Below are 24767 nucleotides of genomic sequence, written 5' to 3'. Positions count from 1 at the left end.
GCTGGGAAGGGGCTGGAGAATTCCTGAGGGAGCTGGGAAGGGGCTCAGCCTGGAGGCTCAGGGGGGACCTTGTGGCTCTGCACAGCTCCTGCCAGGAGGGGACAGCTGGGGAGATTTGGGGTCATCCCAGGGGACAGGGACAGGAGGAGAGGGAACAGCCTCAGGCTGGGCCAGGGGAGCTCAGGGTGGGCACCAGCAGGAATTTCCCCATGGGAAGGGGGTCAGGGATTGAAACTGCCCAGGGAGGGTTGGAGTGCCCGTCCCTGGAGGTGCCCAAGGAACACCTGGAGGTGGCACTCAGAGCTCTGGGCTGGGGACAAGGTGGGGATTGGGCTGTCCCAGCTCCCAAACACCCCCTGGCATGGGAACCTGGGGTCACCCCCTGGGATGGGAACACGGGAACACCCCCTGGGATGGGAACCAACCCAGGATCACCCCCTGGGATGGAACCCCCAGCTGCCACAGGTCTCAGAGGGTTTGCTGTGGCCCCAAAGGCTCTGCAGGAGGGCCGGGGCCAGCACGGTCACCGCGTGGCTCGGAGGGGCTGTGACCACTGCCTGTGAGGCAAACTGGGGCAGGAGCCATTAAATCCACGGATTTGGTGCCTGGAGCCCCCTTGTCCTGCACAGGCTGGGGACTGTCACCCCCAGGGCGTGTCCCACTGTGGCAGGGCACTCACCTGCACAGGTGAGTGCAGAGAGATCTCTCCCCTGCAAAGAGAGACCAGGGTCCCTCAGGAATGAAACAGCTTCTCCTCCACACCCCTCCTGTAGAACCTGATTTTTTCTTTTTCCCTTTCCCAGTCTGGCTCTCTATGATCATGAAAATGCCACGCTTGACCCCTACACTCCTTTTAAACCCAAGGCCCCAGGCCAAGGCTTGGAGGGCTGTTTATTTTAAAAATAAATAAATAAATTGAAGTACCACCTGGCTTCCTCCCCTCCTGGCATGACCCCGTTTCAAAATCCAGAAGCAGCTGCAGAAATCAATCAAACCTCCTTAAGGCGAGCCAAGGAACATTCCAATTAGGATATAACGTCACTCGTCTGGGAATAAAAATGCCAGAGAGAGAAGTGGAAATGAGAGCAGAGTGAAAGGAGAGCAGCTTTGCCCTGGCAGCAGAGCCCGGCCCGGGGGCTGACACAGCGGCTTTTGGGGAGTCAGGAGGGTGAAACGTGGCCATGGGAGGGAGCGGAGGCCCAAAACCGCCCCTGGGCACCGGCTGCGGCTGCTGTGGCCGCTCCCCGGTACGGCCACACCTTTCTTTCACTGGGGAGCCCAGCAGGAAATGCAAATTCCGGGATGAAATCACAAGCAATGACAAAAACATGAAGGACTTGGAGCCATTTAGCCCCTGCTGCCATGCTCTGGGCTATGGAAAGGTTAGTTGAAGTTATATAAACACTAAACCAGTGACCTGGGCGGTTCCCAGTTGCGGTGCAGCTCCCACGGCGTGGGGCTGCTCCCCAGCAGCTTCTCCAGGGATATTCCTGGCTCTGGGAGGCTGCAGCCGCCTCTCCCACGCTGTGGAGGAGCCTGGGCATCTTCTGGGCATCTTCTGCTGGGGCGTGAGGCCTCCCTGCTCTCCCTGGCTGGCAGCCGGGATGCTGAGAACCAGCACAGCCGAGCCCTGGCCGCTCCTGCTGGAGCATCTCCTCATCCCACCCCGGCGCCAGCCCGGGCCACCCACCCCGGCCCCGTGGCCACTGCCAGCCCCAGCGCTCATTCCCACACGCGGACACGTGAGTCACAACCTTTATTTCCAGCTTTTTTCCCCGTGGAACGAGCTCATTCCTGTGGTTACGACTATTTACAGAGTGCTGGGACTGCGCGGCGGGGACCGGCCCGGGCCACCGGCGCCGGGGCAGGGCAGGGCACGTGGAGGTGGCAGCGGTGGCGGGACACGACGGCACGGAGGCGACACGGGGCAGGGAAAGGAGCCGGCCCGGCCCTGGCACAGGCGTGGGCAGCAGCAGAGGAACCCCGAGCTCCCAAAGAGGAGCTCCGGGGGACACGGTGGCAGAGAGTGGGACACGGTGGCAGACGGTGATGTCATGCAGCAGTGACAGGCACAAGGCAGGGTCCCCTGGGAGCTGCCAGCCCCGGAGGTGGTGAAGCTCTGGAGGTGGCAAAGCCGTGGCAGGAGACATCCCCTCCCGGAGCTGGCACCCGCTCCGGCGAGCTCAGCCGCTTCCTCAGGTCCCTTCCGCCTCCCTCACAAAATCAGGGACGTGTAACCAACAGGAACAAGGCCGGTGCTGTTTCCATGGCAGCAGCGGATCCAGTCTTCATCCACAGTGGAGAGAAGCTCCAGGACGTCCCCTTTTTGGAAGCTCAGGTGCCCGTCGGCGGTGCCCGTGTGGTCACACAGCGCCCGAACTGCCCTGCACCACAAATGTCACCCCCTGCACCACCAGTGTCACCCCCTGCACCACAAATGTCACCCCCTGCCCCACCAATGTCACCCCTGCACCACCAGTGTCACCCCCTGCACCACCAATGTCACCCCCTGCACCACCAGTGTCACCCCTGCACCACCAGTGTCACCCCTGCACCACCAGTGTCACCCCTGCACCACAAATGTCACCCCCTGCACCACCAATGTCACCCCTGCACCACAAATGTCACCCCCTGCACCACAAATGTCACCCCCTGCACCACCAGTGTCACCCCTGCACCACAAATGTCACCCCCTGCACCACCAATGTCACCCCTGCACCACCAATGTCATCGCAGACTCGCCCCCCCGGGGACCCCGAGGACCCTCAGAGGCTCCCACAGCACTCGGGGGGAGGGAATTGGGTGGAACCAGGGATTTTCTCAGGCAGAGGTGGCCCCTGAGGAGGGATCTGTACCAGGAGCCACCTGGCAGAGCTGTCCTGCCAAGCAGCCCCCAGGAGTGGGAGCAGAGCAGGAGGTGTGGGGACATCAGAGATGGCACAGAGGGTGTGGGGTATCGGGGTCAGTGAGGATGGGGAAGAGGGAAGCAGCCAAAAACCATTTGGGATGGCCACATGCCCACCCTGCCCACTTGGACAGAGCTGTTCTGACAGCCAGGTCCCAGCTGCCACAAGCTTGCCCCATACAAGCTGCCATGAATCCAGAAAGCACACAAGGAAATGTTAAAAATTGTCCCCAGAACGTCTGGGAAAAACAGAAAAGCTGATCCCAGGTGGGCAGAGGCTCAGGTACCCCCAAAGCCCAGCAGGGGAAGGGGATCCTTGGGGGTGCAGGCATGGTTTTCCCTTTAGAGACCTGTGCGACCCCCAGGCCGTGTCTGAGAGCAGCCCCGGCTTTCCCCCATCCAGAAAACCCCTCCAGCACTCCCAGCCCTGCCCACCCCCGTGCCCCGCCTCACCTGCGGGCCGGGGGCAGGGCGGGCGCGCCCCTGCCCGGCTGCTCCGGAGCGCGGCTCCTGTCGGACGCCAGACCCTTCACCGCCCCGGCCAGGACGCGCGGGCTGGGGGCCAGCCAGCGGGACGGCCTCCTGCCACAGAGCAAAGGGAGCCACGAGCTCGCCTGGGAGCTCTTCCTGCTGCTTATCTCAGACTGTTCTGGCGATCTGGGAGCTGCCAAGGAGCCATCAAGCACCACTGAGCCTCCCCACGAGCAGGACTGAACGAGGCGATGGCAGCAGCACTTGGGACATGCACTAATCCCAGGGGCACAGACCCTACAAGATCCCCACGAGGCCACCACCATGGTGAGCCAGGCACAGAAACCCTTCCTCAGCACACCTGAGCACACAGAAACCCTTCCCCCTGTGCCTGCCCAAGCTGGGTCTTACCTGGACCTGGCCAAGACGGTGTCAGGGCTGGCGGGGAAGCTCCTGGACGAGGGGTTGGTGGCCCCGAAGAGCCAGCCCAGCCAGCTGCCCTTGTCAGGACCAGGAGGATCACCCATCTCTGGGCCAGAAGGTGCTGCCTGGTTCCTGTTGGCAGGAGGCTCTGGGGAAGCAGCCAGGAGGTTCTTTCCAGCAGTGGGATCATCCAGCTTGGTGAACGCTCCAGTTCCAGCGGGCAAGAAGAGGTCTTCAGGGGAAGAGGTCCCTGAGGTGTCAGTGCTGCTGCTGGGCTTTGGGCCGGAGCGTTCAGGGACAGCTTTGGTCTGAAGGAGCTGCAGCTCCGTGCCTCTGGGCTCACTCATGGGAGTTTGGGATTGCCCAGCCTGGCCCGGGCTGGGATCCCCCGCAGCCGCCCGCAGCTTCGTCCACCAGACCGAGGGGAACTTTTCCTTGCTAGGAGCAGTGTAAATCCTGGAGCTCTGGCTCAGCTGGCCCCACCAGCCACTGAGGCCAGCCCCAGCACCCCCAGTGCCCTCCTCAGGCCCGTGACTCTCTGGGGGGGTGTCAGACCCCAGCAAGGCGCGGCTGAGCTGGTCGCCCCAGCGCAGCACGTGCTGGAAGGTTTGGTGCAGAGCAGCCCCCACTGGGGGGGTTGGGACCAGCCCACCCATGGTCGCTTGGGACCGGACCCTTGTGCTGCCCCCTGTGCCCCCCACCCTGCCCAGAGCATCGGGGGGGGTCTCATCCTCCAGGCTGTCCCCAGCAGCACCGCTCTGGCCCCCCAGAGACGCGGCCCCCCGCTCCGGGACGGGGCGACGGCCGGGGGACAGCGGGGACTCCAAGCGGCGCGACAAGGGCCGGATGTCCACGGAGAGGTGGTGGTGTTCAAAGAGCAAGTCCAGGTGGAAAGTCAGCACCGAGAGGGGCTGGATGAGCAGCAGAAGTTCGTCAGCCAGGTGGGGAAGAGGGCCTTGGCTCAGGGCAAAGAAGGCCGTGGGTGAGTAAAGCACGGAGATCACACCTGCGGGGACAGGGACAGGTGAGGCAGGTGCAGAATGCCCCCTGTCCTTGCCAAGGGCCAGCCAGGCTGTCCACGTCAGTCAGAGCACCCTCTGTGCTGAAGATGCACCATGGGAAACGATGCCCCGATCCACTCTGGAAACTCCAGCCAAGCAGGGATGTATCCCAACCCCAGAGTGGGATTGTCAGCCTGGCAGGTATGAGAGGGAGGGAGGGAGCTGCTGGGCACCGTGTCCTTACCTGGGCTCTTCTGCAGGTGAGATATCCACAACTCCAGCTGTTTAATGCTAAACAAGACAAAGGGAACCCAAATTAGAGGCCCTGGGACAGTTCCATCCTGCCGTGGCAGTGGGGCTGGCAGGGCCAACACCACTCACTTCAGAAGGCCGAGGATGAAGGCGTGGAACTTCTGCCTGGTGCTGCTGAGGGGGGCCAGCCCGGCCACGTGCCAGCACAGGGAGTGCAGGGAGCGGGTGTTGGGGCCTGTGGGGTGCAGAGCACAGACAGTCACTGCCCCGGGCACAGCACGACTCCAGGCACCTGGACATGCCCCCAGCCTCACCCTCACCTGTTTTCACAGAGGCTTCCACCACGCTCCAGGGGGAGTTTTTCCTCTGGCCTGTGATAACGTCCTTCTGGAACGGCTTCAGCCCGTCCTCCACCAAGGCGTAGAGCGCAGGGCACAGGGTGTGCAGCAGCAGGTAGCCCACGTCGGGGTTGAGCCGGCTGTCCCCCAGCTGGGCCTGAGGGAGGCACAAGGAGAGGGGAGGGAGGGGAAGGGCAGCACCCGACCCTGTTTCCGCTGGGAGCGATGAGGGAATCCCTAAATCCTTCCTGCCCAGCCCAGCCCAGCTCTCACCTTCTGCACCAGGTTCCGTGCGGTGCTGAAGTGGGCGATGACCTTGTCCACAGCGGAGCTGACGGCGACCAGCAGCGCTGGGGACAGCGGGAGAAGAGGAGAGCAGGGTCAGCGCGGAGGGACCCGCCCGGCCCCGGACACCAGCACCGGACCCTGCAGCGCCCACGGCGCTGCGCCGGAGCCGCAGGTCGGGGCACCCTCGGGGGGCTGCGGTGGCGGCAGCCGCGTTCTCCGGCTCGCCCGGTTCACCTGCCGGGGGCGGGCAGGGCCGGGCCCGGTGCAGGCAGCGCTGCCTGGCCCTGCCTGCGCTGCCCCTACGCGCCCTCCGCTGTCCCTGCCCCAGCCCAGCGCTGCGGGTGCCCCGGACACCGACCCGCCCCCGGCCGAGCCCCTCGCACCCTCCCGACCCTGCGGGTCCCGCTGCCCCCTCCTCCCCTCCCGCCCCGTTCCGTGCCGCTCCCCCGCGGAGGCGCCGGGGAGGACTTGCCCCAACCTTTCGCTTGCTCGCCATGGGGCCCTTCCGCTCTTCCCCCGCCGGGCCGGGCGGCTCCAGCGGCGGCTCCAGCGGCGGCTCCAGGGGCGAGTGGCTCGGGCCTGGCTGGAGACAGCGGGGCAGCGGGGTCAGGCGGGGCGGCGGCGGCAGCGCTGCCCGGGGCCGGGGGAGGAGCGGGGCCGGCGGCGGGGCCCGGGTCGCTCCGGCTCATGGAGCCGCGGGGCCGGGCCGGGCGGCGGGGCCGGGCCCGCGGCGGAGGAAGCGCGCTGGGAGCCGCGGGGCGGAGCGGGACCGGGACAGCCCCGGCACGTCCCGGGCCGCGCGTCCCGCGGGGCGCGCCGGCGATGCGGGGAGACCCCCGGCCCGGAGCGCCCCGGGATCGCTCTCACCGCTCCGAGACGCGCACCTGGCCCCGCAACCCCCAGGCAGAACCCCGGAGGGACCCGGACTCACCCCCCGTGCGGGTCTCGTCTCCTCTCTGGGCCTCCCGTGGCACCGCGGGGTCCCCGGCGGGACCCCCGGGCCTCCGGAGCGGGGCGGTGCCCAGCCCCTTTTCCCCCGGGGGCAGCCCCCCGTTCTCCACATCCCTCGGCTGCCCCTCCGCGATGGGCTGCAGGCTCGGCCGGGGTCTCCTTCTCAGCTGGTGGCCGTCGCTGGGTGCCAGCGCCTGTCCCCCCGCCAGGGACGCGGGGGGCCCCCAGCCCGCGCCCGTCCCCGGGGGCACAGGGGGATGCTGCGCCGGCTCTGCCCGCTGGCCCTTGGGCTGCCTGGCGGCACTGCGGGACCGCAGCTCCTTGAACGTCGTCACCTCTCGCTGCCTCAAGCCCGGAGGCCTGGCTGGCCCATCCTGCTGGGGCTGGGGCTGGGGCTGGGGCTGGGGCTGGGGCTGGGGCTGGGGCCGGGCTGGCTCCTGGCCCACGGTGCCGGAGAGGAGCTCGCTGGTGGGAGGCAGCTCCGTGTCAGGCGAGAACACGATCAGCCAGTCACTGCGGTCAACCCTGGCCTGGGCGAGCGTGGGCCCAGCCACGTTCCTCTTCCTCCTCTGGGCCAGCTCGTGGAAGGAGGTGATGGTCTTCGTGCCCGTGTCTCTGCAGAGCTCACCTGGGCCGGCCTTGGGCTCTGGCGGCCGCGCTGGCCCGAGCGGCTGCTCGGCTCCGTGCGCGTTCAGGACCTGCAGCCGCCGCCGGGGACGAGGGGGCACGGGCGGGGGGAGGCCGCCGGGCCGGGGCCGCGGCCCCGGGGCGCTGCTCGGGATGCCGGGATCCCGCCGTTCCGGCACAGGCGGCGGTGCTGGAGGCGCGGCACCGGGCTCGGGGAGGGGGTTGCAGTTGGGGTCTAGCTCAGCGCAGGGGCCGGCGGTCTCCCGTGCTGCTGTGCTGGGAGAGAGCTCGTCGCAGTGGGAGTCGAGCGAGTTGTTGCTGCAGAGGCTGTCTGGGCTCTTGCTGGTGGTGGCTCTCAGGGGCACCGGGGAGTTGTGGTTGGCATCTCTCCCATGGCACGTCCTGTCCTGCTCAGCCAGACGCTCTCCATCAGCCAGAGACTCTCCATCCCAGGCGTTTTCTGTGGGAATGACGTTCAGCTGCTTGTCAGGGGACTGGGACTCTGCTCTGGCGAACTCCTTGCAGTACACCGAGACCGGGGAGTCATCCAAGCTGAAATCCGAGCAGCTACTGACAGAGGAGGAGGAGGAGGAGGAAGAAGAAGCCAGATCACAAGGGGGATCACAAGGGGAAGCCGCCTCCTCCTCGTCTCCGCTGTGCAGGGAGGGGAAATCCTCTTGGTTCTGGAGCCCGAGCGTCTCCGGCTCTGGAGCGTGGGACTCACAGCAGCGGCATTTCACCGAGGGATTGTTGGAATTGGCATCCACTGGCTCACGGTTCTCCGGGCACTGGGTGCAGCCGGTCTGCTCTCCCCCAGCCGTGGAACCATCCTGGAGCTCGGGGTGCCGGGAGAGGTGCAGCCCCAGGGAGATGTGCTGCAGGTGGATGTGGTTGAGGTTGCACAGGAGGCCTTTCTTTGGAGCCAGCATGGTGCTGCCTCGCTGGAAGTGCCAGGGCTCCCGGGAAAGGCCAGCAGCTCCTCTCTTCACACCATCAGCTCCCTGCAAGCACCAAACACCCTCCTGGTCAAGGAAGAACACAGCGGGACAAACCTGGAGAGAGGCACAGCCGGGGGAAGAGGGATGGCAGTGACCTTGCAGCAGTGGGTCTGGGGGTTAGAGATGGGGATGTGCCCTGAGGGAGGGGCTGCCCCACAGCTTCCTGCCAGGCTTGGGGCTCTGCGGCCGGGCAGGGACTGGAGCCAGCGGCTGTTCCCTGGAGCATGGCCCGGGAATGAGCCCGGGGAGCTCGGCTGCTCCGGGGCTGGATTCCCTCCGGAGGGTCGGGAGCATCTCGGGGATGCCGTCAAGGAGAAAACGCCCTTGGAGCCTCGCGGGGGGGGCGGGGGATGCTGTCCTGGCTGGGGGCGGTGGCACCACGGGCGCTCAGGGACCAGGGCTTGGCCGGAAACCCCCGGCCCTGGGAGCCGCTGCAGAGCCGCCACCGCACCGCCGGGCCCGGCCTTACCGGGGGGAGGGGGAGCCCCGGCCCCGGGCACCTGCTGGAGGCTCTGGGCACGGAACGGGCAGCGGAGACCGCGGCAGGGCGGCTCCGAGCATCCCCCGGCTCCGAGCATCCCCCGGCCCCGAGCATCCCCCGGCCCCGGGGCGAGGACCGGCGGCCCGGCAGCAGGAGCGGCCCTCCCGGGCGCGGCGCTCCCCATCCCCCTCCAGCCCCCGCCCGGCTCCATCCCCTTCCCCGTCCCCCGCTCACCTCGGCGCTGCGGCGGCGAATGCGGCTGCGGGAGGGAGGGAGGAGCCGCGGCCCCGCCACCGCCCGCCGGGAGCCGCCCGGTCCCGCCCCGCCGGCGGGGGCGGCGCTCCGGGCATCCCCCCACCCCGGCAAGCACGGGAGGGGTACCGGCGTCCCCGTCCCCGCCATCCCGCCCTGTCCCCAGACAACAGCAGGCAGCGACGCAGCTACAATAACTTATGTTTATTGACACACGGCCGCGGGGGGAGATGGCTGAACGCCCCCCCCGGCCATCCCACAGCACCTTCTACAACCCCCCCGGCCCCTCCCAGGGCAGGGAGCTGCTCCGGCCTGTCCGTGACTGAGCCCAGCCCCCTGCCAGCCCCCTCCATCACTTCTGCCGCTTGTAGATCTTCTGCGCCAGGTCCAGGAAGATCTCCCTGGGCAGGCGCCGGGCGTGCTTCCCAATCAGCTCCTGCAGCCGCCCGTAGCTGCTCTCCTCGTACTCCCGGAAAGCCGCCTCCATGCCCAGTGCAGCGTAGAGCTCCTTCACCCTCGCCACCTTCTCGGGCTCCTTAGAGCCGTAGTTCTCCTGAGGAAACGCTGCAGTGAGTCAGGGCCCTGCCCCTCCACGGGGCAGGAGCTTTGTTCTCTCCTCGCTGTAGTGCTCACCCCCCTCCTCCACTCAGGCACTCCATCCCCTCTCCCCGGTGTGTGATCCAGGCTTTACCTCCAGGATCTGCCTCTGCTCCGGCGTGGCCCGGCGCAGACACTCCACCACCAGCCAGCTGCACTTGTTGTCCTGGATGTCGGTGCCAACCTTCCCTGTCAGGGCTGGGTCCCCATAGCAGTCCAGGAAATCGTCCTGTGTGACAATGGCAACGCCCGAGTGCCACAGCCAGCGCCTGGCAAGCACCAAGGGGCACTGAGACCCCTCCTACCTGGATCTGGAAGAACTCTCCCATCTCCAGCAGGATGGCTTTGGCGTTCTCGTGCTCCTCCTTACCGTCAATACCTGCCTGAGGGGAGGGAAGAAATAACGGGGATAAAAAAAGCCTCCCAGGACCTGGGAAAAAGTAAAGCCTTCCAGGACCTGGGGAAAAGCCTAGCCTTCCAGGACCTGGGGATAAAGCCTTCCAGGACCTGGGAAAAAGTAAAGCCTTCCAGGACCTGGGAAAAAGTAAAGCCTTCCAGGACCTGGGAAAAAGTAAAGCCTTCCAGGACCTGGGAAAAAGTAAAGCCTTCCAGGACCTGGGGATAAAGCCTTCCAGGACCTGGGAAAAAGCCTGCCAGGACCTGGGGATAAAGCCTTCCAGGGCCAGGGATAAAGCCTAGCCTTCCAGGACCTGGGATAAAGCCTTCCAGGACCTGGGAAAAAGTAAAGCCTTCCAGGACCTGGGAAAAAGTAAAGCCTTCCAGGACCTGGGGATAAAGCCTTCCAGGACCTGGGATAAAGCCTGCCAGGACCTGCCCTCCTGGCCAGCCTGGCACGAGGGTGAGGCCCCTCCTGAGCAGCTCCCAGCACTCACCATGTACATGGCTGCAGCCACGGGCAGGTAGAAGGAGTAAAACGCTGTCTTGTACTTCACAATCGCCTTGTACCTGTGCCAGAGGAACCAGGCTGAGCCCCAAGGCCACCTCTGCCACCCTCAGGGACAGAGGGGCTCCCCAAAAACCAGCCCCAGGCTCAGCAGGGCCGGGCTGGGACCGGGCTCTGCCCCTGCCCTCCGTACCGCTGCTCGCTGAACCTGCTCAGGTCCACCTGGGAAACTGGAGCAGTGATGAGGTCCAGAGTCTGCCCCAGCTCGGTCTGGTAGCCTGTCTGGAGAGGAAAGAAAGGATTTGTGGCCTCGTTGCAGCTTTCCAGTGCTTAAAGGGGTTATAAAAAGGAGGGAGGAGGATGTTTTGTATGGGGAGGTAATAAGATAAAGGGTGGTGGTTATGCTGTATCAATGATGTTGATATTGGGGAGGAATTCCTGCCTGTGAGGGTGGCAGGCCCTGGCACAGGTGCCCAGAGCAGCTGTGGCTGCCCCTGGATCCCTGGAAGTGCCCAAGGCCAGGCTGGACAGGGCTTGGAGCAGCCTGGGACAGTGGGAGGTGTCCCCATGGCACCGGGGTGGAACAAGATGCTCTTTAAGGTCCCATCCAACCCAAACCAGTCTGTGATTCCATGATTTATTCACAGGGTCCTCCAGGAAAGTGCCAACAGCACAGTGCAGACCCCAAGCCCTGCTTCAGCTCCTCTCTGGCTTTAGCCAGGCTGTGTCCAGCAGGGTGCCCAGGAATTCAAGGAACACTCCGAGACCCACATCAGAAAAGGCCCAGAGCCCAAGAAATCAGGAAGGGGGGTCGGGGAGCCGGGCTCACCTGCAGGAAGAGCTCCAGCAGGTGCAGGTAGTAGGGCTGCTGCCCACAGTACCTCCTCAGCAGCCGGTACACCGACGACTCCAGCAGAAAAGCATCGTTGATGGCGTCCAGCCCGATCCCCTCCTGCAGCAGCGAGGCAGGGAGGTGTCCCAGAGCCTCCTGGCCCGCAGGGGACACCCCCCGCCCCTGAGCAGGGACCTCCTGAGCGCTCTCACCTTCTTGTACCAGCAGGGCTGCCCCCGGCGGGTCAGCGACGCGTCCATGATGTCGTCAGCCACCAGGAAAAAGGCTTGGAACTGCGAGAGGATGGATTAGGGGCGGGGGGAAGCCCGGGGGTCCCTTCCCCAGGGGTCTCGCTCTCACCAGCTCGATGCACCAGCCCACGGCCAGGGCGCAGCGGAGGCTCCCCGGGTCCTGCCGCTCGGGGCCCGCCAGCCGCCGGAACGCGGCCACCACCGTCAGCCCCCGGTTGCACTTCCCGCCCGGCGCGTTGTACTCCAGCACCTGCGGGAGCGCAGCCAGGTGAGCGGCCCTGACCTTCCCCGGCCCCGCTCCCGCCGCTCCCCGGCCCGGTCTCACCTGCTTCAGCCGCGCCACGGCGTCTCCCACCTCCGCGTGTCCCAGCATGTCCTCCGTCAGGTCGCGCACGATCTGCGGGAAGAAGGCGGCGAACTCCTCGCGCTCGGCCGCTGCCCGCGCCCCGCCGCCGCCGCCGCTCATGGTGCCGCCTCACGGTCCCGGTTCACGGCGCCGCCGCTGCCGCCCGCGGCCTCCACGGCCCCTCCGACCCCGCCCCCGCCCCGCCCCCGGCGCGGGGCACGCCGGGACGCGCAGTCCCGAGGCGCGCACGCGGCTGCTACCGGAGACGCCGGTGGACTACAACTCCCAGTGTGCGCCGCGCCCGGGAGAGGGCCAGCGGGCACGCGGCTGGAGCAGCGCCCATTGGCCCGTTTCATCGTGCGAGGATGAGCCCAAGGCGGCTGAGCCAATAGAAGCGCAGCGGGGGCGGGATCGGGGCCGGTGATTGGTGGAGAGGGGGAATGGAGAGAGCGCCCGGCCTGGCGCGGGGGCGTGGCGGGGGCTGGGGGCGTGGCTTGGGGCGGGGCGTGTTCGGAAACCGGGAGGGGAGCGGGGGGCGCGGGCACCCGGACCGGGACAGGGGAGCGCTGGAACTGGGGCCAAATGGGGCTGTGGGGTGCCGGTGTGGGCTGCCGTGCGGTCTGTGGGGCTGCAGGGCGGGTTTGGGGCGCTGTGCAGGTGTGGTATACCACGTGACTTTGGGGTGCAGCACAGGTGTGCGGCGCCGGGCGGCCGACGTGCTGTGCAGGTGTGGGTGCAGCCCAGGTGTGGGCGCAGAGCAGTTATGGGGCGCAGAGAAATTATGGGGCACAGAGCAGTTATGGGGTGCAGAACGGTTATGGGGTGGGGTGCAGAGCAGTTATGGGGCACAGAGCAGTTACGGGGCACAGAGCAATTATGGGGCGCAAAGCATTTATGGGGCACAGAGCAGTTACGGGGCACAGAGCAGTTATGGGGCGCAGAGCAGTTATGGGGCGCAGAACGGTTATGGGGTGCGGTGCAGTTACGGGGCACAGAGCAGTTATGGGGTGCGGTGCAGTTATGGGGCACAGAGCAATTATAGGGCGCAGAGCATTTATGGGGCACAGAGCAGTTATGGGGCACAGAGCAGTTATGGGGTGCAGAGCAGTTACGGGGCACAGAGCAGTTATGGGGCACAGAACGGTTATGGGGCACAGAGCAGTTATGGGGCGCAGAGCAGTTACGGGGCACAGAGCAGTTACGGGGCACAGAGCAGTTATGGGGCGCAGAGCAGTTACGGGGTGCGGTGCAGACCGTGTGGCCGCTGTGCAGGTGTGGTGCTGCACAGGTACGGGGTGCAGTGCAGGTGTGGAGGGTGGGTTGCACGCGTGTGCACGGCGGAGGCCCCGGCTGCCGGGGGGTCCCGCTGCCCATCGACCCTCGAGGGGACGCCGCAGGGGTGACCTGGGCCGGGGACGCGCTGGGTGGGCACTCGCGGTGACACCTTCCCGCTGCTGCCCGCAGCTCCTGCCTGGGCCCCCCCCCTCCCGCAGGTTGGCGCCCGCCCCGAATCCCCTAATCCCGGCTCACCCGCGTTAATTAATCTCTCGGTGGTGCTCTCTAATCCCCCTCCCGCCGCCACCGGGACGCGGGGGCTCGGGGCAGAGCCTCCGGCTCCAGGACGGGTGTCCTTGGGGAGAGGGAACCGGGGACGGACGGGGGGCTCTGCCCGCATCTCCGGGGCTCTGCGGGGCCCTCGCACCCCGCGGCTTTGCCCTCAGCCCCGGGCGGGCAGCGGGGCTCTGCCGTGTCCCGGGTGGGCGCCAGCCGGTCCCGCTGGCGCGGCCGCCGGAGCCGCCAGCCCTGCCGCTGGACGCAAACTGGATGGAAGAGTGTTGGAATAGGAATAGGACATACGCTGGAATTCATTGCCAAAAAATTCTCTTTTTTTTGCTCCCAGCCCCGTGCCCCCTTAATCAGGCCAGTTGCAGTGTAATCTGAAATAATCAAATTAGAGAGAAACCGTTAATCAGCACTGAGCTCTTGGTGTGTCACGGAGCCTAATTCCTGCGGGGAGCAGGGCGGGCCGCCAGCAGCGCCCTGCGGGCAGGGGCTGCCCCGGTAACGCGGGGCTGCGGCGGGGACAGCGGGCAGGGCACAGCGGGGTGGCCACCAGCACCTGCGTCCTGCCTGCCACCGCGCCCGTCTGAGCGGGCCGGGCCCTGCCGGAGGGTGCAGCCAGAGCGCGGCTGGGCCCCGGGACCTGCGCCGGGCCCGCGGTGCCGCGGCTCGGGTGCCCCAGCCCACCTTGCGCTGTGTGACCTTCATTTAAGCGTTCGTGCCTCGGGCGCTGCTCTGCAATCAGGCGGCATCAAACCCGCCCCTCCCCCCGGCGATAAAGGGAAGGGGAAAATAACCAAAGATTAAACATTAATCTGCCCAGGGCCGAAAGGGACTGGGGTGCGTGGGAGGGGACCTGCTGCCTTTGGGCTCCTGCTGCGCCACCCAGGTCTGTGGGGCCTGGGAGAGGCTCCCGAGGCTGTCCTGGCCGCTCCCGGCTCTGCGGAAGGCCAGGATTGGAGCTGGGGTGCTGCAGCATCCCATCCCCGGGCACGGTGCTGTGGGGTCGCAGGAGGTGCAGAAGGAGTTTCCCCCAGACCAGCTCAGAATCTCTCTTTATTATTTAAATCCATTATGTACAACGACCAAAAATAAAAAAACGCTCTTAAATTCTCTGCGATATGAAAACTACAAGCTCTGTACATCGACTGCATGAGTGCAAGAGTGGAGGGTCATGGTCTTTGGTGACTAAACTTGCTCCCCCAGCCCCTCCAGCCTCCACCGGGGTGAGCACCGGGCCACGAGGTGCCACGGCGGCGGCGACAGGAGCACCGGGTGGCTCTGGCTCCCGACACGGGGCTGTGCAGTGGCGAGGGCGCAGCAGAGGGAGCTCGGTGCTGTCCGAGCCGGCCCGCACGCTCTGCGGGGCGCTGGGATGACCGCTAAGACATCTACATCACGCAGTGTGAGCGCAGCCCGGGGACCTGGGACAAGGCGGCTCCGCTGCAGGTCCCCGCCCGACGGGCTGCTGGGGATGGAGCGGGACGTGGGGGTGAGCAGGGGAGGGCGGTCGAAATGCATGGAAAAAAGGCAGTGCAGGGCATGCCCTGTGGCAGGCACTGCCGGGATTCCTGGTGGGCTGGTGCTCCCAGAGCAGCCCTGCGCTCCGCGCTGCTCCCGACGCCCCAAAACACGAGGGTGGAGGACGGAACGCCTCACTTCGGTAAGTACCGCGGGGAACGAGACCGCGCCCGCTGCGCTGGGGGTCCGGCGGGCCCCGCTCGGCCCCAGAGCACGAAGACAAGCCATGGTTCCTGACTCCGGGAGTGGGAAGCAGCTGGCACAGCGCGGTGGGGACGGAGGGGACACTACTCTAACCAGGACTGAACAGGGTTGGCCCAAAGCGACACTGGAAGCAGAGCTCGGCTGCTTGGCAGAGCCACGACTCGCACACACATTGCACACTACTGTCTCTAGAGGGGGAGGGTGGGGCATCTGTGGGGACCCCGGGCTCCTGTTGGACGGGGGGTGACACCACAGCCCCACACGTCACCCAGGCGCTGCCCGGGATTGGCATCTCTTTGTGACAGCCTTTTGCTCCCGTGGCACCGGTGACTGGCGTCTCCAGGCGACCTGGAAATGGGACTGCAGCACAGGGCAGGGGAGCAGAGCCCGGGCTGAGCATCCTCCTGGAGCCACAGGCAGTGGGGTCCCTGCAGGTGACCTTCTGAGCATCCTCCTGGAGCTGCAGAATCCCCCCAGGCTGCCCCTGTGGAGGGGCAGCCACAGTGCCCGGGTGTGGGGCAGAGCCCTGCCCAGCAGCACATCCCAACCTCTGGCACTCAGCACCTCTGAGGCAAAACGGTCCCACAAGCTGGGGAGAGGGACTGGGGGGCTGCTCCTCTGCCCCCAGCGTTGCCCCTTGGCACTCGTCACACCAGGGGAGCCCTGCCCAGGACCCCCAGGTGGTCCTGGCACTCTGGGAAGGGGGAGTGCTGACCCTGGACCCTCATGCTCTGCCTGCCCGGGGGGCCCCTGCCATGGGCTCCAGCCTTCTCCCTCCACCCGGGCAGAGGGCCCAGGGGGTGCCCTCTGCCTGCTCACCCTAAAGGCAAAGGGGCTGGGCAGAGCAATCTGGGGATCGAGGTGGGCATCGGGCAGCCCCTGCTGTGACAGAGGACAAGCTGGAGGAGCTGCCAGCGTCAGCCTGCCCCGAGGACAGGCTGTGGGACACGCGGCACAGAGCGTGGGGGGCCCAGCCCCCAAGGGACAGTTATGGGGAGCTGAGCTCCCCAGAGAGGCCAGAGCTTGGGCAAGGGCTCTGACCTGTCCTATGCCTCCGGCAGGAGGGCAGAACTCACAGATGGTGATGAGCAAGGGCAGGGTGACCCCCTGCCCTTGGGGCAGTCAGCAGAGCCCCCTCCTCACCCAGCTGGGCCAGCTCTGGGGCTGGCCCCGTGCTCATCCCTGCCGTGTCCCCGTGCCTGAAACAGCCCCTCCATGGCCCCGCCCGGTGCCTCTCACCTCATTTTCCCTCCGACACGGCGGGGCTGGCGCTCTGCTTCTCCTGCCTCCTCTGCCGCCGGGATGCCCGGCTCCCTCCTGCCTGTGTGGGCGCCGCCAGGACTCACATGTTGGATGGGAGTTTGGGCTTCGCCGTTTCCACCTCGGGGCTGAAGGCCACGGAGCCCTTGCGGGAGGGACCTGCTGCCTGCCTGGACGCGGAGCCCGGGGACTGGGGAGTGGACGCTCCCGCGGCGGAGCGGCCGGGCTGAGCCAGCGATCCTGAAGGCATCTGCTGCGAGTGCGCGGGCTGGCCTGGCATCCCCGCACACGGCTTGGCCAGGAGTCCGGCTACCGAGGGCGAGGACCTGCGGGCCAGGTTCCCTGCAGATTTCCTGCCCTTCTTCAAGGAGCTCCCGTCGGCTTGCTGGGCCACTTTATTGGGAAGGGAGGGCTGGGAGGCAGAGAGGAGCCGGACATCCTGGGTGAGCCGCCCCACCGGCAGGCCCTGGATGCTCCTGTGCTTCACCAGCTGCTGGGGCTGCATCAGGAGGGAGATGTGGGAGCCGGTGGCTCGGGACAGGCTGTAGTGGAGCGTTCTCCCCGGCGGCAGCGCCTGCTCGGAGCTGGGGGACGCGGCGCCCGCCGCTTGCTGCAGCAGCGAGGTGGAGACCGAGGCGCCGCGGGACCGGGAGAGCTGGGGCTGGGGGCCGGCCGGGGGCTGCTTGGCCCCCGCCGGCATCTCCCCCCTCTGCGCCGTGCGGGGCAGGGGCTGCGCCCCGGGGCCGGCTCTCTGCCCCCCGCCCTCCAGCGGCGCCTGGGGCTGGACCATGGGCGAGGAAGGCGAACCGGCGGCCGGCGTCTGCAGGTGGGACTGCGCCCCGGACGGGGAGCTCACGGAGGAGGGCCGGGAGCCCCCCAGGCTGGGCTGGGAGCGGCGCACCGGCTTGGTGAGCAGCGTGGCTTCGGGAGAGAGCGGGCTGGAGATGGAGGAGGGCGGCAGGAAGATGTGAGCCTGCAGGCTGTGCTGGTGGGTCAGCGCGATGGCCACGTTGGTGGTGGCGGCGGCCGTCTGCAGCGGGGCGTGCACCAGCGGCTCCCAGATCACCGGCTTGCCGCTCAGCTCCCGGCCCATCGCCATCTGCTGCAGGTCCTGGATGTTGTGGGCCATGTCCTGGTCGTGCTTCACGATCTGCTGGATCATCTCGTTGTTCAGGGGCCCCGAGCTGTGCTCGGCTCGCTTGCGGAGCAAGATGGAGTTCTTCTTCCCTGCAGGGGAGGCGGGAGTGTCACCGACCCTGGAGTGTGGGCTCTTGGGGACAGTGTGGAGGGAGGGTGGCAGTGGGGAAGGGACAATAAAGCCTCACCAGCGTTCCAGGGGAAGCAAGACCCTGGGAAGGGTCCAGACTGGAGCAGTGGAAGCAGCAGGGACAAAACAAGAGAGTCCTGATTCCAAAGGGACTGGGGGCTGGGGTCCTGCTTGTCCTCCACAGGCAAGGAAGGGTGAGGACAAGCAGCTGGTCACTGCCAAACACTGCAAGTACGGTGCAGTGCAGTTACATTTTCCCGGGGAAGCCTGTCCTATGGCACTGCCTGGATCTTGCTGGGGGGGAGAGAGAGGGCAGGCTCCTTCCTCCTGCTCCCCATCATCCTCATTGCTGGGCACCCACGGGGCTGGGGCACTGTGATCACCACATCCCAGCTCTGTGACTCCACCACCTGTGGGTCTGGGGGCCCGTGGGCCCTGGGAGTGGCTGTAGAGGCGGCTGTGCTGAGCCCAGGAGGTCACTCCTCCTCACCTATGCGGTCCAGCCGGTCCATGGCCACCGTCTCGAAGGCCCTGCGCATCATGGGGTACTCCTCCAGCACCTCGTTGAAGTTATCCACGGACAGGGAGTAGAGGCGGCAGTAGGTGTCGGCTCTCACGCTGGCCGTGCGCCTGCCCCGCGTCAGGAGGCAGATCTCTGCAGGGACACGGGGCTGGGGTCAGGGTGACACAGCCATCCATCGCCCTCCCAGCCCTGAGAGCAGGAGCAGGACTGCCCGGCACCCCAAAGCCCTGCACAAAGCATGGCTCTGCAGCCTGCACAGCCACGGCTGTGTCCTTGGCCAGGCATTTTCCTCCCTCTCCAGGCCATGGAGACACCCCCAGGTGTGGCTGCTGTGATGGCCTGGCCTGTTTCCCTCCCAGAGCTGTGCCTGTGTCCTATAAACTGGCTCAGATGTTCTGCTCTAAACTTCCCTCCTCCCTGGCCAGCAGTGGATGCTCCCTCTGCCCCAGCCAGAGAGAACTGGGGTGAAATGGATGCCAAGACTTTGGCACTGGGCAAGAGGAGAAGGGCAGGCAGAAACATTAGGGATGCCCCAGCTTCTGCCCCGGGACAGCTTTTGGCCCCTACTCTGTTCACCAGCTCCCCCAGCCCAGCCTCACCCCCAAAGTAGGAGCCATCAGACAGCTTTGTCTCCTTGTTGCCCTTGGTGAGGATGCTGACCACGCCGTGCTGGATGAAGTACATCTTTTTGCCCACGGTGCCCTCACGGATGATGAAGTCCCCAGGCTGGAAGACCTCGAAGCGCAGCTTGGTCAGCATGGCCGTCACAAAGTTGGGGTCCGCGTTGGCGAACAGGGGCATGTTGGCCACCAGGTTGCGACAGTTGAAGTTGATGATTTCCTGTGGGGTGAGGAGCAGGTCAGTGGGGGCATCACCGAGCCTGGCCCCTGCCAGCACCAGCCTCTGTCCGCCGGGTCACAGCACAGGAGCGTTGCCCGCACCTCTTTGAGCGGCTCGCTGAGCTCCCCCAGGATGTTCTCCTCGTCAAACATCTTGCCCTGGTAGCGGTGCTCGTAGTACTCGTGGATCCGCTGGCGCGTGTCCCCCGGCAGCTTGTGGAATGACATGTACTGCTCCACTTGCTTGTACTGTGGGGACAAGGGGGGGGTCACACAGGGCTGGGCTGGGACCACCTGCGTGGCTGGACAATGCGTCCCTTCTCCTCAATGGTGTAGGTACAGACACCCTGCTCCAGTGCCCTGACCCAAAGGGGGCAAAGGACAGGACACCTGTGCACTGAGGGTGCAGGTGGACCCAGGGCAGGGGGCAGGATGGGGCCACACTGTGCAGAAGTGACCCCAGTATGGACCCCAGTATGGTTTCTCTCTCAATGGGCAGCCTGAGCTCCACCTGCAACAACCCGAGGGAGAGTGGCAAGGACAAAGATCCCAGGCTCTGGAATGAGCAGGGCACGGCAGCTGTGCTGAGCTGGCTCTGGAGCTGGAGCTGCTCTTTCCCCAGTACCCAGGCCCTCCCTCCCCCACCCCGCTGACCTTCTCCTGGTACTGGCGCCGGGACGAGTCCAGCGACTGGATGAGGGCGGTGGCGTGGCCGATGAACATGGCGTAGCAGGTGGCCCCCACGATCATGCTGAGCATGGTGAGCCACACGTCGGTCATGCCCTCGGGCGCCTGCTGCCCGTAGCCGATGCAGAGCATGTGGCTCATGGCCTTGAACAGGGCGTGCGAGTACTGCTTGCCCCACGAGTCGTTCTGTGGACGAGGGACGGTGGTGCTGAAGGGTTTGGTGGAAGGTGCTGTGCACCTGAACCCCCCGGTCCCACCTCCCTCAGCTGGGGGGTCCAGAGACCCAGTGAGAAGAAGGTTCCTCCAAGGCCAAAGGGACGAGTTCTCCTCCAGGAAGAGGCACTGGGAGTGTGTGAAGCCCTGAGCAGGCACGAGTTCCTGCTCTGGGGAGGAGGGAGGAGCCCCAGTGTCCTATTCCCTCCCTGGGGGATTCCCTGACTCCAGCAAGGTGGGCTGAGATGGGAAGGTGACGCAGAGATTCTCTCTGCCCTGTCTCACTGCTGCGACCACAGAGACAATGCTCACCAGCACATCTGCCAGCAGCTCTGGCCTTGGGGTGGGAGACCAGAAACCAAATCCTCTCCCCACCGTGGCAGATCCCAGCTGGAACCACCCCAGTCTGGGCACTCACCACCATGTGGTTCTTGGAGACCCAGCAGTCCTCAGGGAAGTCCTGCAGCATGGGCACCAGGAACTGGAGGCAGCCATCCCAGTGGCACAGCAGCAGCATCATCCCGATGAGGTTGAAGATCCTCACCACGGCGCTGGCCAGGTCATACGTCATGTGGAAGATCTGGAGAACATGCAGGAGCGGAGCTGCAGAGAAACTCTTCTCCTAGAACAGCCCTTGGAGCCCTCTGCCCTCCAGACAGCTGTACCCTGCAGCCGGGGAGCCCCGGCCTGGCCTGGGACCCCGAGCAGGAGACCCCCAAGGGCTTCTCACCTCCTCCCACTGGTGGATGTAGCGGATGAGGCGCGAGAGGCGCAGCAGGCGCAGCAGGCTGAGGATCTTGGTGAAGCGCACGATGCGCAAGGCCCGGGCTGTCTTGTAGACATCAGAATCCACCTGGGTCTCCAGGTCAACAATGAGGAAAATGTAGTCAACAGGGATGGAGGAGATGAAGTCGACCAGGAACCAGCTCTTCAAGTACTTCATTTTGATGGTGTGAGGGTCAAGGATGATCTCCGTGTTGTCCTCCACCACGATGCCTGTCCGGAAGTTCAGCACCAGGTCAGCCAAGAAGAAAGTGTCCGAAAGCACGTTGAAAACGATCCAGGGAGGGGTGTTCTCATCCTTGAAGAAGGTGATGCCCACGGGCAGGATGATCAAATTCCCCACCATCAGGAGCAGCATGATGAGGTCCCAGTAAAACCTGCAGGGTGGGAGTGCAGGGGCCAGAGCGGGACAGGCAGGACACAGGCAGTTAGACAATAAACCCAGATCAAAGTTAGGGTCTGACAGGGTGCAGAGAGGCAGGAGCTGAGGAGACACACACACGTGCCTGCCCACACACATGACTAACACCCTGCTGCTTGTCTGAGACAGATGTGAGCAGAAGTGGGGCGCGGAAGTCACCCTGTGTGGGAATGGGGGCTGTGGGAGCTTGGCCGTCTCTCTTTCTACCGCAGGGCCGTGCATGCACACCTAAGCCCCCAGCCCAAAGCCCCATGGAGGACTCGGAGAGGATGTGGGCTTTGCTCCCTTGAGGCTCCTTGTCATCCGCTGTCTCCCTGGCACCACCCGAGTTGGCTTAGCAGGATTTGGGATAAGCTTCGCTGGTTATGCAAACCGAGAGCCGAGCTCTGGGGCAGCACAGAAGGATCAGGGAGGCTCTTGTGGTGAGCCAGGCAGCAGCCGAGCAAGGATGGACAGTGCTGGTACCAGGGGAAGGTGGGAGGAAGGTCCAACCCTACAGGAGGTGCCAGCACGCACAGGGCAGGATGAGGGCACTCCTCATCCACCTCCTTTTGCCGAGAGCGGACAGGCTCAGAGGCGTTGGAAGGAAAGCCAAGAGATGCCGACAGCAGCTGGTTATGTCAGGACACCCAGCAGCCCTGTTCACATGCAAATGCCACCGGGATGTTCTCATTCCTCACACAGACACATCGCGACTTTCTCCACCAGGCCTGTGACTCCTGGGATCCCCCTTCAGAGCCTTCATGGGCCCTTGGGAAAGCAAGTCCAGGCTGAGGTGTCCCCAGGCATCCCCTGTTAGTCCCAGCCCTGGCTGTGGGTGTAGGCTCAAATCTCCAAAGGTGATTTCAGGGCAGCTCTTAGTGCCCAGTGCATCCAAACCAGCTTTTAGAGGTGGCAGAAGCCTGTGGGGATTTCCCACCCCACACCCGTGGTGGGACACGGATACTGGGATCTCTGCAGCTGGGGGAAGGGAAGAGAAGGGAAGAGAAGGGAAGGGAAGGGAAGGGAAGGGAAGGGAAGGGAAGGGAAGGGAAGGGAAGGGAAGGGAAGGGAAGGGAAGGGAAGGGAAGGGAAGGGAAGGGAAGGGAAGGGAAGGGAAGGGAAGGGATGTCGTGGTGCCATGAGAGGCTTTGTCAGAGAGAGCATCAGGGGGGGCAGGGGGAGGCACCCTCTCCTCAAGGAGCCACCCCAAGGTCAGGAGTGACTCCAGGTCTAGAAACCACCCCAGAGTCAGGAGCCACCCCAGGGCTGCAAGGGACCCCATAAGCAGGAGGGCCCCCCAGGGTCAGGAGCCTCTCCTGAATTAACACCTTCCTGCCAGTGGCCAGGATTTGCTGGGCCAGGGAAGGAAATGCAGCTGAGGCAGAGGGGGCCTGACCCAGCTGAGGAATTGCCTCCTGCACCTCCATGCTGTGCTCTGAGAAGCTGAGCAGAGAAGCTGCCTGTCCCTGTAGCTGCCCGAGCCTGCCTGGAGCTCTCGCTTCAGATTTAGGCTTAAGCTATTTAGGACAGGCCTTGTCCTTCACTACGTGTCAGACTGAACACTCAGGGCCCTGATCTCCACGGCCTTTGTGTATCTCCCTAATGTGATAAACACCGGAGTAATCCCCCTGTCTGTCTACCTGCCAGCTCCCTTCACGGCGCTGCTTGCAGAAGCTGCTCCTGCCAAGCTCAAGGCTCACAAACTTTGGGATTCCCAGGGAAAAGGGCTCTCAGGGCTGGGCGTCACGCTGGGGTGGTGCAAGGGACCCAGTGAGTGGTTGGGGCCCAGGGGTGAGGGGAGACGGCTACAGGTGCTGGGGACCCCCAGTGGGTGCTGGCTCCACTCTGAGGTGCTTCCCAGGCTGGGGACATCATCCATGTCACAGCTTGCTGCGGGAGATGACTGCCTGGCAGCTTCGTTCCCCGTGGAGAAAGCCCACCCTATATGACTCAACATCCCCGTGACACCCAGTTCCTCCCACATCATCCATCCCCGAGCTCCCGCTGTGATCCCGGTGACACCGGGAGCCGGGCCCGGCTCCTCGCTGGGTGACCAGCCCTGCTCCAGCCGCGGGGAGCCGCGTCCCAGGGGGATGAAGGCTCCCGATCAAATTAAAAACAGCACCGAGAAAGGCGGGGGGAGCTCTAAGGGCAGGCAAAGCCCAGCAGCCCCTGCCTCCGCCTCCGCACGCCCGGGGCCGGGTCAGCGGAGCTCGGCGGCTCGGCGGAGCCGGGCTGCCCCGGGCACCGGGAGCCCCGAGAGCCCGCGGGAGCTGGGGCAGGACAGAGCCGTCCGTGCGGGCCGGATAATCCCAGACGGGAAGGGGCCGGGGCAGCGCGGCCCCGGGCTCCGGCGGTCGGCAGCCGCCTCCCCGGGCCGGTGCGGAGCCCCGGCTACCGGCACTTGTTGCCCCTACGGTGTCGGGCGGCGGGGCCGCGCTCAGCACCACGGACAGCGGCGGCGGAGCCGGAGCGGGGACCGGCGCCGGGATGGGGGGGGTCGGTGCCGGTGCCGGGGCGGGGGTCGCGGGGCCCCGGTCCCACCTGAAGTCGCTGTAGGGATGGATAATCCAGGCGCCCGCCGACTTCACCCGTTGCCGCTCGATCTCCACGGCCCGGTGGCTGCCGAACATGCGCAGCGAGAACTTGTTCACGGCGGGCTGCAGCATCGCCCCGAGCTGCCGCTGCACGAACGTGCCCGCCGCCGCCGCCTCGCCCTCCGCCACGATCTGCTCCGTCGCCGCCGGCGAGGCCGGGGCCGCGCCCGACGCCCCCGCGGGCGCCCCCGCCGCCTCCCCGTCCAGCAGCGGCGGCTTCTCCCGCGGCTCGGGGCTCCGCCGCGGCGCCGCCTCCATCCCGCCGCCGCCGCCTCGCCTCACGTTTCCTTCAAACGCCCTTGCCCGGGCGCCCTGCCCGTCGCCCCGCCGCACATGCCCGGCCCCGGGCGGGCGGGCGCTCGCTCGCCGCCCGCGGCCACTCGCTCACCGAGCGCTCACGAAGCTCCGCCGGCGCCCGCCTGTTGCGCACGCTCCGGCCGGGGCTCGGCGGCCGCCGGCAGCCGGGAAGCGCCGGTGGCACCGGAGCGGCGGCGCGGGGAGCGGCGAGGCCCGGGCGGCAGCGGAGCGGCGGCGGCGGCGGGACCCCGCGGCAGGCGGGGCGGGGCGGGGCCGGCGGGCGAGGCCTCGGGAAGGAGAACGCGCCCCCCGGTCCGGCCCCGGTACCGCCGGAGGAACCGAGGAGGGGCGGGGCTTCGAGAGAGACGGGCGGAGCTACCGGATCGGGACCCCGCCCCTTATGCATAGCCCCGCCCCATCGGCGGCAGTGGGGCGATGAGGGGCGTGGCTTGGCGAGACGGTAGGCGGGCACCGGGCGGGGCTCCTGATGCGATGGGCGGGGCTATCAGCATAGCCCCCGCCCCTCGGATCTCGCCCCGCCCCTCGGCCTCGCCCGGCCCGCGCCGCTGGGGCGGGGAAAAAGGCGTGGTTTAAAGAGGGAGCTGGGCGGGGCCCGTCCCACCCCTTGGGTCTGACCCCGCCCATCGGCCCCACCCGGTGTGACGCACGCCGCGCGCCTACGTGCGTGCGTACGTG

The 24767-nt window shown here is 66.2% G+C and overlaps 3 protein-coding genes across 4 annotated transcripts; all 3 read right to left on the bottom strand.

Moving 5' to 3' along the window:
- Nucleotides 1–1741: 1741 nt before the first annotated feature.
- RUSC1 (RUN and SH3 domain containing 1) lies at nt 1742–8292 on the bottom strand. Of its 2 annotated transcripts, XM_054001021.1 has the most exons (9): nt 6610–8292; nt 6157–6261; nt 5664–5740; nt 5373–5547; nt 5182–5287; nt 5045–5091; nt 3788–4805; nt 3359–3487; nt 1742–2384 (listed from the first exon to the last, which is right to left on the bottom strand). In XM_054001021.1, exons 1-9 carry the CDS (start codon nt 8183–8185, stop codon nt 2216–2218), a joined length of 3402 nt encoding a protein of 1133 aa, XP_053856996.1. In that variant the 5' UTR covers nt 8186–8292; the 3' UTR covers nt 1742–2215. The 2 variants fall into 2 exon arrangements, with proteins under 2 accessions (XP_053856996.1, XP_053856997.1); XM_054001022.1 differs by lacking the exon at nt 6157–6261.
- An 884-nt stretch (nt 8293–9176) lies between these two features.
- On the bottom strand, nt 9177–12093 carry FDPS (farnesyl diphosphate synthase). The gene is made up of 9 exons (XM_054001143.1): nt 11897–12093; nt 11681–11821; nt 11533–11613; nt 11318–11440; nt 10682–10770; nt 10478–10550; nt 9890–9967; nt 9679–9813; nt 9177–9540 (listed from the first exon to the last, which is right to left on the bottom strand). The coding sequence occupies exons 1-9, from the start codon at nt 12035–12037 to the stop codon at nt 9340–9342; spliced, it is 1062 nt and encodes a 353-aa protein (XP_053857118.1). The 5' UTR covers nt 12038–12093; the 3' UTR covers nt 9177–9339.
- Nucleotides 12094–14494: 2401 nt separating this feature from the next.
- On the bottom strand, nt 14495–24150 carry HCN3 (hyperpolarization activated cyclic nucleotide gated potassium channel 3). The gene is made up of 8 exons (XM_054001046.1): nt 23722–24150; nt 20722–21151; nt 20410–20571; nt 19746–19964; nt 19194–19340; nt 18852–19092; nt 18220–18384; nt 14495–17689 (listed from the first exon to the last, which is right to left on the bottom strand). The coding sequence occupies exons 1-8, from the start codon at nt 24030–24032 to the stop codon at nt 16545–16547; spliced, it is 2820 nt and encodes a 939-aa protein (XP_053857021.1). The 5' UTR covers nt 24033–24150; the 3' UTR covers nt 14495–16544.
- Between the last annotated feature and the right edge of the window lie 617 nt (nt 24151–24767).

The sequence above is a fragment of the Vidua macroura genome, chromosome 29 (assembly GCF_024509145.1).
Source record: "Vidua macroura isolate BioBank_ID:100142 chromosome 29, ASM2450914v1, whole genome shotgun sequence".
Taxonomy (NCBI): Eukaryota; Metazoa; Chordata; class Aves; order Passeriformes; family Viduidae; genus Vidua; species Vidua macroura.
This window is presented reverse-complemented; position numbering and strand designations above follow the sequence as displayed.